General features: G+C 26.1%; 1 protein-coding gene across 1 annotated transcript in view; it reads right to left on the bottom strand.

The window, feature by feature from the left end:
- The window catches only part of LOC107449012 (dynein axonemal heavy chain 2), an 89,033-nt gene that overhangs the window by 34,678 nt on the left and 40,142 nt on the right, over positions 1-14,213 (bottom strand). The window contains exons 25-32 of the mRNA XM_071180342.1: positions 13,909-14,094; positions 12,278-12,491; positions 9,207-9,353; positions 8,945-9,112; positions 3,121-3,281; positions 2,917-3,047; positions 2,184-2,319; positions 486-619 (exon numbers count right to left, since the gene is read on the bottom strand). Of these exons, the coding sequence (XP_071036443.1) occupies positions 486-619; positions 2,184-2,319; positions 2,917-3,047; positions 3,121-3,281; positions 8,945-9,112; positions 9,207-9,353; positions 12,278-12,491; positions 13,909-14,094 (1,277 nt within the window). The remainder of the gene's footprint in view (positions 1-485; positions 620-2,183; positions 2,320-2,916; positions 3,048-3,120; positions 3,282-8,944; positions 9,113-9,206; positions 9,354-12,277; positions 12,492-13,908; positions 14,095-14,213) is intronic.

Genomic DNA, 14,213 nt, shown 5'->3' on the forward strand with positions numbered 1-14,213 from the left:
GACTGCTTTCATGTTCCTCATATTGTTCACTTATGTTATTCATGAGGATTGTCATTGTTTTAGGTAATCAAAACATACCAATCTTTTTTCTATTCTAACTTTGATTCAAATTTTTATTTTTATTGTGGAGTATATATATATATGTTCTATTTAATTCAATAAATTCAAGGTGTTATTATTCATTATAAGTTAAAGCATATTAATAAAAATATAATAATAGAATATATAAAAGTTTTGTAAAATCAGCAGAAGGAATAAATCATAAGAACTGTAACTAAATTACAATAAACTGAATAAATTCTCAAAAATTAAATTGTCTTAAAGATAATAAAGCATTAAAAAAGTTCAGAAAAATAACATTGAAAATAAAAATAAGTTTAAGTACGATGACATAATTTAATATGATTAAATATATTTAATTGTTAATAAAAATTCTCGTTTTCGGTTTACTATTTAATTCACCACAACAAATAATGCTGCCTAACCTTTTGAAGGCATTCACAAGTTTGACAAAACTGCTTGACGTTTCAAATACATTATTTTCAGATTTCTCAGTTTCAGCTAATCTTAAGGTGTCAAGATGCATATCACACAGTATTACAGAATATGTTTGCAAAACCTGATGGGGAAAATTAAAAGTATAATAACATAATACTTTAAACTAACAAATTAGAAGAAAAAATAGCATTTGTATAGATTATTGCCAACACACTATTTTAAGTTGCCACTGATAAACAGCCAACGATGAGTGATACGATGATTTGAAGCAGGACTTTAATCATGAGGGGTTTTTTTTTAAAAAATTATTGGTTTTTACTCATTAAACAAACAACACAATAATTAAAGTATTTACTATATTTTAAAAAAGATTTTTAATGGGAACAAAAAACATTATTTTCCTAAACAAATGTACTTTGGTACTATAATGCTAGTTAATATACATCTTTGTATACAATTTATATAGTTAACTAATCACATTTCACTGAGAAAAAACATGAAAATAGAGAAATTTGCTATTTTGCAACAAGTCAGCTACCTATTATTTAAGTAATTATATGGATTTACATTAAAATAAGTTCAAATTATACTTGTATAGTTTATTAAAATTTAAATATCAGCTTTTAAATATCTCCCCCAAATTAGGCTCAATTTATAAAAAAAATATTTAAATGAAAAATTTATATTTATAATCATAAATTAATGAGTTTTTTTTACCCCTTTCTGGAAAATAGTAATCATAATAAAAATTGAACACTTTACTGTAGTACTTACTTAATTGTACACTTACTATCTATTTAAATATTTTAACTCTTAAAAAAAGCAAGAAACATTATTGTAAATGCTATATCAATACACGAATATAAACAAATCATGTCATTAGATGATCATTTCTGAGTGTTACTTAGATGAAAAAAATTAAAAAAAATTTTTTTGGTTTATTTTAGAAGTTAGCAAGTTAGTGAATAAAAAATTACTTTTAATAAAATAGATGCATATGTTTTTGCATAGAATTATAATTATACTTAATTTAAATCAATTTTAAAAGAGAATCCTAGTTTTGATAACAATATAAATCACAAAATAAAAGAAAGAACGATTTACGCACAACATTGTTCTAGGAAAGTATTAATTACAATTTTACAACCTCCTGAAATGTAAGTGTAACAATAGATCAGACATTTAAATGGTCCGCAATAAATTATTTTGTCTGTTTATTGTATTATTGCACCTGCAACTAGTATTTCAAAAATAGTTAAATAAACAATTTTACAGATTTCTTTTATTTGTGATTTTCAAGAAGCAATATCCATACAAATTACTTTGATAAAAAAAAGACTGAAACAGAATTTCAAGAGAAAAATCCAAGGATTCTGTTGGTAAAACAAAGTTTTTAGACTGATGAAGATTCATTTCGTCATATGAAAATGTATGCAATAAAGATATCAGACCTGATCAAAACAAACTTTTAAAATAAACTGGTTAACACGTTTATTTTAAAAACAACTTAATTAGTAAGATCAGCTTTGAATAGTAAAGGATTTACTTGAAAAAATTTTGTAGAAATGAAATGATCTTGCAAGGAACAAATCAAAGCTATCCTTAAAAGATTAGTATTTCATGATTATAGTAAACGGTTCAGTTCTTTTTCTTTTCTCTTCATTTAAAGAAAAATAATTATTTACCTTTTGATCAATTGGTGGTTCTTGAAGGTCAAGAAGAAATTTTTCGGAAATAGTTTCTAAAGCCTCAACTGGCCATTCCTCAAACCAATCAACGGTAGAATGCTTATACAAATCAGGGTACTTTAAAATAGATCTTCTAAAAAATTAAGATTTTAAAACCTAACTTTAAATAAAATGTTAGATTTTTTGAAAAGTACTTAAAATAAACAACTTTTCTTTCATTAAAAACTTTACAAAAAATTAAAACTATGAAAGAAAAATTACTTCTGTAAAGCAACTTAAACCTAAAATACACTTTAGACTTTTGATATTTAATAATTATTTACATCATATAATTGGAGAAATAATACAAAAACAATATATTTTTAGACACTTTTTATGCATTTTCTTTTTATTCAGTCACTTTAAGGAAACTAAAATTTGTTTTAAAGAGGCGTAATTTAAGACAGAACTCATTCTCTCCACGCATAAAGTTTACTATGAACAGTTGTTTAAAATGTATAAATAAATGATAAGAATAATCAAATATTAACTGCATTAAAACATATTTTAATTTTAAGTAATGATTAAAATAAAATTATTTATAACCAAAACTTAGAATAGATTTTTTTTATATTTACCATAGAGCTATAATTTAAAGTATAAAATCATAAGCAATTACTCTTTTATTCAATTTAAATTAAATAAATTAGTTTTAAGATTTAATATTTATTAAATATGTATAAAAACTCACTTATAATGTGAAGATGTATAGCTTACACAAAAAGCTAAATGAAAGTGAGACTTTATATTACTTGCAAAGTGTTTAAAAAAGTCATTTCCTCCCTTAGGGACTATCATACTTTTTTCCATTTCACTATATATCTAAATAAGTAAGGAAAAAAAGTAAATAAATAAAATTTAATGCAAAATAACTATTTAATAGGCTTTTATTTACCTCTTTCAATTCTAAAGATGAAAATAAATCTGGTGGAACACCAATTGCAACTATATCACTCAAAAACTCTAGATAAAAATCATCACTGATCTGATAATCTGAGATTATGAATAAAACATCCTTTCCATTAATACCAATTTGACGCAAAAGTTTCTGAAGAGCTATTTAAAAGAAAAACACTAGATAAAATTAATATATCTAGAAATTAATATATCTAATAAATATTTCATATCTATGAAAGCTACTGAATATTATTGGACATTTTTAAACAGTTATGCAGATTTTAATTATCAAGTTATATTAAAATAAAATAAAAATTATAAGCTTATAGTTTGATAACAAAACAAATTTAAAGACACTAGTGACAAAATCAGAATTAGTTATTATTTACACATATCATTGCAAATCGAGACTTGCAAATTTTAATTTACATCTAACTTTCATAAAACAAATCTATACAATTGGTTTCAATACTGATTTGCAGTTATTTTTAGTTTTTTTTCGATATTTAATTCTGAATGAGCCGTGTAGGTCTCAACTTTTACCCAAAATAACAAGCCATTACTTTCAATGACGGAACATTGCCCAGTGAGGAAACTTATTCACACACATGCTTAAATAATTCAACAGCAAAAGAATAAAAATATTACTAATAATACATTAAAAACTTATCAGAATAGGTGAATATTGAATGTAATAAATTCAAATAAAGATTAAATATAATTAAAGACTCTAGATATACTAAAGTTATTTTTTTATATTACTATGAACTATGACTACGAAATATATATACTATGAACTAGAATTAAAAATGTTTTAAAAAATTAAAATAAAATTATGAGAAAATAAGAAAAAAAGAAATAAGAGCATAATATAAAGCATAAAACAAAATAATAGCATACATAATGTTATAAGTTGATAAATAAAGAACCAGATAGCAATTATGCAGGTCAAGTAGCACTTATCCAACATATAAAAAAATACGCTTTGATAAATTAGTATTGTACACAAAAATTTAAAAAATTTAAAAAAGGTTATAGAGGGAGAAAAATGTTTTTCAATTCATAGGCAATGAATCATTGAAGTTCTCATTTCAATTTCAAAACAATTTAAATTCATATAATGTTTAGAAAAAGTAAATTTCTACATTAATAGAAATACCATTCATAGTCTAAAAATACACCAAATAAAGTCATTGTGAAATTTTTATTAAATTCATTTAAACATAGAAAACAAAATGTCAGAAAAATTTCTTACGAAAATAAAAATAAAAATTACTATTGATTTTACCTACTTCAATTATATAAGAATAAAAATCAGAATATTTACCCATTTTATTAAAAATAGAACAGCAGAAAAAAACGAAATTAAAATAACAGTTTCATAGACATATTTTTTTTTTAATAAAATATTTTCTTTAATCTTCTTATCATTAAATCTGGCTTTTAAACTTTCAGCAGCAGGATTTCTTGCATTATAAAACCAGTTTCCCCATGGTAATCAAAGGGGAAATAAAGGGTGACAGAATATATTCAGTAAATTTTTGTCTGGATCATGATAATGTAGAGTTTTTTTTAAAAAAATGGGCTTTTTTTTTAAAAAAAAGAAAAATCATTCTTTCGTTTTTATTGGGCTTCTTTAAGATATTACAGTTATTTTTGGTTAAATTTTAATTTTTTACTTCAAAAGAGAACAATTTTAGCTCAAAACTTTCACAGCAAAATAGTTATTTAATAAAATAAAAAATTAATAACTTCAATGTAGTAGCTACCATCTTTTCCTGTGGGTATTAACACAAGGTTTCCAATTTATTTCCTTCCACAGGCGGAGATAACAGCATATTATTGGAATCATAGTCAGTTAGCTGTTCTTATTAGTTGTTTTCTAATGTTTGTGAAAGTCATAAAACAATTTTTAAAGTTCTTTAACCGTTAGTTTAATTTTCTTGTTAAAATGAAGAATTTACAATAAAATCGTAAAACTGACGAAAAAAATTGTGATTTGGAGAAAGTATTGACGAATGATTTATTTTACGGAAAATAAAATATATATTCCCTTTGATCCTTAAAAAAAGGTCAAAGGGAATTTTTCTGAACAAATCCTGCATTTTTTATTCGATTACAGTAATTTCTGTTAGATACATTGCATAACCAATTAGAATTAAGTTCAGATAATGTAAATAATGAGAGAGATTATGTAAGTGTGAGACAGACTACCATAAAACACAGATTACCATGTTCGTTGTTAAATTGTTACAGATTATTACGTGATAATAATCCCCAACATAGTTTTGGTCAATAAAACAGATTATGTAGTAGCAAGATACATATTATCATCAAAATATTTTCACAGAGATGTTGTCTTGTGGCAATAACATAATGTTGTCTATCCTTGTATTATTGCTCCAGTCTAAAAAGTTATCAAAAGTTAACCCAATCTTTTCCTATTTCTTTCTCTCAAAGACAATAAAACAACATTTACATTTTTCATTTTCTCTTCTATTCATTGCTCCCTTACTCCTCCCCAACTGCAAAATAACTCTTGGTTTGAATTTGAATTTTACAGAATAATTCAATTTCTAGTAAATTTGTATTTTGATTTGAAGTTTTATATTTTAAAAATTAGTCATAAAAAATTGTTAAGTTTTGCCATTGACTAAGAATTTTGAAATTTGGCTAATAATTTCGATATTTGACTAATTTATTGTCTAATAATTTGAAGTACTTAGAAGTACCTGGTATGAAACTAATTTTATTTAGAAAATGCCTTAATCAATATATCTGAAATTAACATAAAATTTTAAGTAAACAGTCTTAATTGAGTTACTTTTCCATTTCTCAGTATTGAAGTTAAACATAAAGTTTTGTAGGTATATATATATATATATATATATTTAAAGTCAATTGATATATAACAATTTCTTTAAAGAAAGTTTAATAACCCCTACTCCCCCCCTCCAAAAAAAAATCATCTGAAGTTTTATTAGGGTTTTCTGGGTGGGACGAAAATTCTATAATAAGGCTTTTCATTTAAAAAATTCCTAAAAAGTATTGTAACATAACAGTGTGTGACAACTGAGCTAAAAGCAGCAATTCCTCGAGAGGTAATGCTAAAATGATGTTGCACACACGAGAAGTGATGTTCTTTTTTCTGTTGTTGAGAAAGAGAGTTTTTTTCTGAGAAGAGATATTTCTTTTGGGTAATATTTTGTGATTTTTCGTGTGAATGTTTAAATAAATTGTTTAGTACAACTCACGTCTTATTTCTGATTGTTGTGACACAACAGAATTTTATTGGTGGCAGCGGCGGGATATAGTAAGAGTAGTTGATTTAAGGTAGTCAGTGATTGTATATGTAGTTTTTTATCAGTTGTAAATTATGGCTTTTCTTAATAAAGCGAAAAAAGTGGATTTTATAGAATTGGCCGCCGAATTAGGTGAATCTGTTCCACCTCAAGCAAATGTTTGTGAAATTAAAAAAATAATTCAAACTAGTAAACATTATGAGGTTGAGGATGTAAAGATGTGTTTGACTCGTATAACGGAGGAGAGAATTAGGCGAGAAGAACTTGAAAAACAAGAACGGCGAGAAGAACTTGAAAGACAAGAACGGCGAGAAGAACTTGAAAGAGAAAGACAAGAACGGCGAGAAGAACTTGAAAGACAAGAACGGCGAGAAGAACTTGAACGGCAACATCAATTGGAATTGCGTAAACTCGAATTAGAAGCAAATTCTCAAATTCAGCACCAAAACAGACCGGTATCAGGTGAAACAAATCATAAAATACAGATTTTACAAATAACACCAAAATTTAATGAAGGTAAAGATGAAATGTCGTTGTATCTGATAAATTTTGAACGTCGAGCAGAAATTGCACAAATTCCTAAAGATGAATGGGTGCCTTACCTATTGAGCGTAGTACCACCCGACATTTCAAATATGTTGGCGAGAGAGTCTCCTAATGATGCCAATAACTACGACTTTGTAAAAGAATTGATTCTTAAACAATATAAGCTTAATGCAGAGGAACTCAAACAAAATTTTTATCGACATTTTAAATCACCTGAAAAATCTTGGCGAAATTTTGCACAAGAATTAAATTGCTATTTTAGCGAATGGGTTTCTGAAGCAAAAATTACCACTTTCGATGATCTTAAGAGTTTGATGGTTACCGAGCAAATGAAACGTCATGTACCAAATGACATGAGAGATCATTTTCTTGAAGATTGGATGGAATTGAATTCTTATTCCAAATTAGCCGGAAAATTGGACGACTATGAAAGTTTAAAAAACAGTTTCAAGGAAAAGTCTGTGTCTTATAATCGAAGTAACCAAGATGATTCTTGGCGATTTCCGAACCAAAGTGATACCAGAACTGAAGAAAAGTTGACTTGGCAGAAAAATAATGTTAAAGAAAATGTTCGCGAAAGAGAATTTGAAAGAAGAAGACAGCTTAGATGCTATGAATGTGGTTCTTATGATCATCTACGCCCTCAATGTCCCAAGGCGAAAACAAATTCTGAAACTGTGGCTTCGCTTCACGTTTCGGAATCAAGGTTTCCTGATAGTATAATGACACCATATACGAGCATTGGCGTGGTAAATGGCGTTGGCATTTCAATACTACGAGACACTGGCGCAACCTTGGATTTAATTCCTAGGAGATTTGTAAAACCTGAAATGTACACGGGTGAATCTGTTTGGATAAAAACTCCAATACAGGAAGAATCATTTTGTTTTCCATTAGCCGAAGTTGAATTAAACTGTAAGTTAGGAAAAGTGGTTACTAAGGCAGCTGTATTAGGTGATTCTCTTGATAAAGGGTATTATTTATTGGGTAACAAAACGGCTGCTCTATTGGAAAATTCGTTTGAAGTCCCAATGATAAGTGCTGTAATGACTCGAAAACAAGAAAATATGAATGAAAGGAGGGAAGTGGAAAATAAAGATAATGTACAGCTCGGTATAGTCGATTCCAATGAACACATCGTTACTTCTGATCAAACGGCGAAAAACGATGACTTACTCACTGAAAAGATTCGTGACTACAATTTTACTGTTTATTTTCCTGTTTATTTTCCTTTACTGTTTTATTTTCCTATATACCGATAAACAAAACAGTTTTATGTCAACCTATATAGATCAGTTTTGACAAAATTTTATGTATGTTTTTTTGCCATTTCCTACTTTTGCAAAGAAAACTCTGTGGAAGGGAGGAGTTATACTGTAACGTAACAGTGTGTGACAACTGAGCTAAAAGCATCAATTCCTCGAGAGGTAATGCTAAAATGATGTTGCTTGAGAGACACACACGAGAAGTGATGTTCTTTTTTGTGTTGTTGAGAAAGAGAGTTTTTTTCTGAGAAGAGATATTTCTTTTGGGTAATATTTTGTGATTTTTCGTGTGAATGTTTAAATAAATTGTTTGGTACAACTCACGTCTTATTTCTGGTTGTTGTGACACAACAGTATAAACGTTATATTGTAAAAATAATAAAATGCTACCATTGAAGTCAACTTTTATGCCTTTATATTAAATAAATCAACATAAAATATATACCAACAAGTTTAAAAAAACATTACTGTTCTCTAATGTAGAGACATGGAAAAGTTAATCATAAACATATCACTCTAATTAAAATATGATAAATAATAATTTATCGTCTGCGAGTTTGATGATTTTATTTGATGGAATACATACTTTGCCGACCAGTTTTCAGTACACTAATAGATGCCCAAGTATTTCATGGAAAATTAACAAACTTAGCTAGTAACAAATATATCAAGAAAGCACAAAATAACAAAAAAGATTACAATATCATACCTTCTTTGAAACTTTGCTCATCAAAGTCTTCATCAAATGTTATTTCAAACACTTCGTAATTTAAAACAAATGCTCCTATTTTGCACAATGTTCTTCGACCAGTGCCACTAGCTCCCAAAAGAATCACATTTCCATGAGGGTTTTCAATAGCTCTTAAAATACGAACAACTATAATATTGCAAAAGAAAAAATAAATAAATTTAATTTTTATTTTATGGAAAAAACAATATTTAAGTTTCCAAATAAAAGAATCAATACTTACAATGATCTAAGTATTGTTTGAAAAGAACAATCTGTAAATCCTTTAATTTTTTATGCTTGTATGATTCAATGTAAGTTTCTAGCAGTTTTTGTAAAATACTAATATCTTGAATTTCATTATAACCAGTATCAGGAGTTAGAAATTTCACTGAAAATCAATTTTAACTATAAAACAATTTTTTTATAATATTTATAATTAACATAACATAAATAATCTCGAAATTGAATTGAGATATTTGAAATAATCATACATTTTGTATCTACAAATTATTGATATATTTTAACTTCTTCAGAAGATTCAACTAGTGATAGAAATAAAGATCAATTTTGTTTAGAAATATGTTTCATTGATAAAAGTAAACTCATTTAAACAAAAAAGTTTTATGTTTTTTAAAATGCTACAACAAAATAAATAATTGTTATAAAATTTAAGAATTAATTATTTTTTAACAGGAGAAAAACATTGCAGAATAAAATTTAGTACAATACAATGTTTCATAAAATATGTTTATAATAACAACTTTGTGCAATAAACAAAAAAAGAAAGTCACTAAAATTCTATTTATACATCAGAAAACTAACTTAAATAGATTTTGACAGGCTTTTATTTCAAAGCTTTTTTCTTCTTCTTCTGTTTAAAACAAATATATTGTAACAATAAACAGGGACATATATTAAGTTTTTACATTTATAAATACAGTTAACTCTTTCTTTTTATAACAAATAGAGACTAAAACCCTTAGATGGCTAAAGAGTTAGGGGTAATAATTTCAGCTTTAATAGTAATAGAAGGTAAGTTTCACTACTCCCACCACAGTACTTTTTCAAACAAAATAAAGTTATTCTTTTATATTAAGTAACTTTTTGTACTTAAATTTGCCACATAATGCTTAGATAGCTGTTTCTTAAAAATTTAATTTTTGTTAAATTTTAAATTGTTCAACAAAATTAGCCGATTTTATATATTACTTCAATTATTACATAGTTATTTATTTGGTATTATGTACATTCTGAGTAATATGAAAATAAACTGAAAAATGATAAAGATAATTTATTTAAAATTTAAATATAGCACATCAATCTTCTAATAAACCAATTACAAAATGTTTTAATTTTATTAACAAGTAAAATATTTTTTTAATTTCCCCAATTTTCTCAAAACTTAATGATACAAAGTACATTACAAACAATGAAAAATTAATTTAAAAACAAAGTTAAGTTTTATAGGTTAAAATAACTATGCATTTTAAAATGTAAGAAAATAAGAAATTTTAATTAAACTGATATAGTCATAGGTAGTAACAGTAAAGCTAAGTTCAAAGATAGATAAAAATTAAACGAATTACAATAATTCTAACAGTTAAAACTAGGTATTTAAAGATAGCTGATGAGCTTTAGAAAATATTAGTAAGATTGGAGTTTTGATTATAATAATGATGTAAGACAGGGGTGTCAAACTCAAAAGATAACTTGGTCCAAATAAACAATGCTTAACTTTAGGTGGGCCGCAAAAAAACAAAAAAAAATTCAATGTTCATAGAAATAAATATTTTTATTTTGAATAGCACATTGTAATAAACATACATAAAATTAAATTATTGTTTGATACTTGACATCTCTTCTCTGCTACTATCTTTCCTATTTTGGGAGAAATTTTATTGGCCGAGCCTACTTTCAAAATTGACCCAACGTGAGCGTTATTAATACGGTTTCGGACAAGAGATTTATTTCCATTCATAACAGAAAATAATTGCTTGCACTGATAAGTACTTCTAAACATGGAAATAATTTCATATGCGAATTTTCGAGTATTTTCAAACCATGCTGGAAAATATTTGTAAAATTCAGGCACATCCACTTCAATGAATTTTGCCTTCAAATTTGAGTAGCACTGAATCTCTATCACATCCATTTGCATATTACTGGGTACTGAGTCTATATTTATTGAGAAAATTGAAGAAAACAAAAAAAATTTTTCTTCCAAAGAATTAAAATTTTTAAACCTTGTTTCAATTTCTGCTTCAATATTTGAAATTGTTTCTGTGTATTTTTGATACGATGCAGTATCCCTGGAATGGCAGGTGCCGCAAACCAATTTGAATTTTACATTTTCGCGCATACAATTTAAAATGATCCGTATAGTTTATAAATAAAGTATATTTTAATTTCATATGCTAGTTTCCTTTCTAATTCACATTTCTATTTTATTTTTACTTTGCGTCGGATATATTGACTGGGCCGCAAAAATGTTCATCTCGGGCCGCATGCGGCCTGCGGGTTTGACACCCCTGATGTAAGAGAATACAAATCACATTATTTAATTAATTTAACAAGCAGCTACGATAAAGCAAGTTCACGATTACCTCATCATTTTTAAATAATTAAAGAGCTTCATGTATTTAAAATTAAGGAATCATTTGAGTTTTTAAAAATTAATCATCAATACATTTTTACAACTGAGACTGAAGTCAAACTTAGGACATTTTAAATTTTAATGTGTTTTATGATATAAGAATAAAAACTAAATAATAGAATCTCCAGTAGTAAAGCCAAAATTAGGCGGTACTTAATAAAATAAATTTTTCACTAGCAAAACATACTTTTCATAAACAAGCATCCAACCACTAATAATTGTTAAATTTCAAAATAAAGTTTTTGTCTTAGACACCTTATTTTTTCATAGTCTTTTATAACACAAATATATGATTCTAGAGGAAAAATTAAGCTATGAATGATTAATTAAAATACATGTATATTACTTCAATCAGCCTCTTAGTTTAAGAATCATTGTCTGTTTATATATAGTGTATTCGACATGAACTTTTCCCAAAATAGAACATAATAAACTACCAAACTATTAAGTTTATCAAAAATAATTATTCAAAATTTGTCCAATGAGTAGGAGTTAATATTTAGTAAATATAATCGGTTTCATATCAATAAAAAAAATACTTGATGAAATACAGGGAATTTGATAAAAAAGAATTTAAATAAAATAAGAAGCAAACCGCCTATAAAAATATTCTTCAAAAAAAATTTCTTCTTTTGCTTATTTTCTTCATTTTGACTTACCAAACACTGGTTCATTTTCAGCACAAACACGAGCCACAGGAATTAAAAATTCTTTCTCCACTACACCAGCAAGAACACGGAACATCAGCAAGCGGTCATCATCATTAATTAGAAGATCGGAGAACTCTCGAGTAAACTCGTGAAACCAGAACTTTGTTATGCTGATTCGATTATCCAAATATTCAGTATTTATGTTCAGTAGATTAAACAGTACCTTAATAGACAAAAAATTTGAGTTAAAAAAATCTGAAACAAATATATTGTATTTAAATGTATTGGCACAAATGTGATGGAAATTTAAAGTAAATAAAAGAAAGAAAATATTATTAAGTTTAACTCATTAATGCTCATGCTACAATTTCTCGATAATATATTGTGTAATAAATGCTATGAAATCAATTTGTAAATTATTAAAAAAAATGTTTGCAGGAAAACTTTCAATTTTATTTTAAAAAAATCAAAAGCTTTGTGCTTAATTTAATTTTCTTTATTTAAATTTTTAGTGACATGATTAAAAATTTCAAAATTCTAATTGAAATCACATCAGATTCCAAAAAAAAAAATTTTTTTCACTGTTTTTCACTGTGTCTTTTTCACTGTGTTTATTAAATATTTTCTACATTGAAATCAATAAAATACTTAAATAATGATGCTATGTTTTCAAAGCCATCATCTTTTGCAACCGAAATATGAAGATAATTGAAAATTTCTATAAAAAAAGCGATATATTGTCCATTTGTAAAATATCTAATACAAATAAAGAACTAGACTAAACTATGATTTGGAAAAAATGTAGGGTGTTAATGAAATTTTTAAATTCTGGATTTTTTAAATTGGTTCTGAAATTGTGCTGAAATTTTTTATGTTGAAATAAAAATTTTGAGTTTTCTTTAAAATATAACAAAGGGAGTTCATGCTCTGATGATCAGAGTTCTTTCTAAGTGTCACAACTTAATATTATTATTGCTTATCATTTCTCATTAAAACAAGTCCGTACTTTTTTTTATAGACATTCATTCTGTAAGCATTACAGTTTTTTTCTTGTTAGAATTTATGTTTCTTTTTCCCAATAGATATATATTATTTCTTTTTGTGAATCTATTATTAATAAAAAGGGGGGAAATTTAAAAAAAGCATGTTTTTTATCTTTAAATAAGTTTTAATAAATAAAAGTATTTAACTATCTGAAAATACATTATTAAGTTTAATGCTAAAATTTTAATTTTTAGAACAGTAATGCTTACATAAAAGTAATCATATTTTCCACCAACATGACTAAACATGTGTGCGGCCCTTCATTAGTCAACCTGTTGCAGAAATGGTCATTTACTGAAAAAGGTTGTGCACCCCTTCATCAGTAAAAATATGCAGAACTATATAAAAACAACTTCAATTATGAATGCTGAAAACAATCTTCAGAAGCTCTGACAACATAATTCTGAGAAAAAAATTTAATTTAAAAAAATGGTATTTATCTTTAATTTTCTTGACTCTTTTGAATAGGTCTTTTTTTCTTTTTGAATGTAAAAACTAATGGGAACCTTTGACATTAATTCAATTTTTAAATACTTGTAAAACCAAATAGTAATATTAGATAACCAATTCATTAAATAAAAATTAAAATGATATACTTTTTTGACACTTCTCAGATGAAATAAATAGTGCAATTTTGTAGGAGTAGGGAGAAAATTTTCTCTTATCAATTCATAAGCTTTCACAGTGCCAGAACTTAAAGAGTTTAGTAGCCTTTGAGTTTCCAAAGAGACACTAGGAATTTTTTGTTTCATCAACGTGAGGAATATATTCTTCATTTCATCCTAATTAACAAATATATATATGGCTTTAAGTATGTTAGAAAAATCATTAAAGTTACATTATAAATGACACACATAGGATTTTAAAAAAATTATAGATAAAGTCAAACAAATTATATACA

This window comes from Parasteatoda tepidariorum, chromosome 4 (assembly GCF_043381705.1).
Source record: "Parasteatoda tepidariorum isolate YZ-2023 chromosome 4, CAS_Ptep_4.0, whole genome shotgun sequence".
Classification (NCBI taxonomy): Eukaryota; Metazoa; Arthropoda; class Arachnida; order Araneae; family Theridiidae; genus Parasteatoda; species Parasteatoda tepidariorum.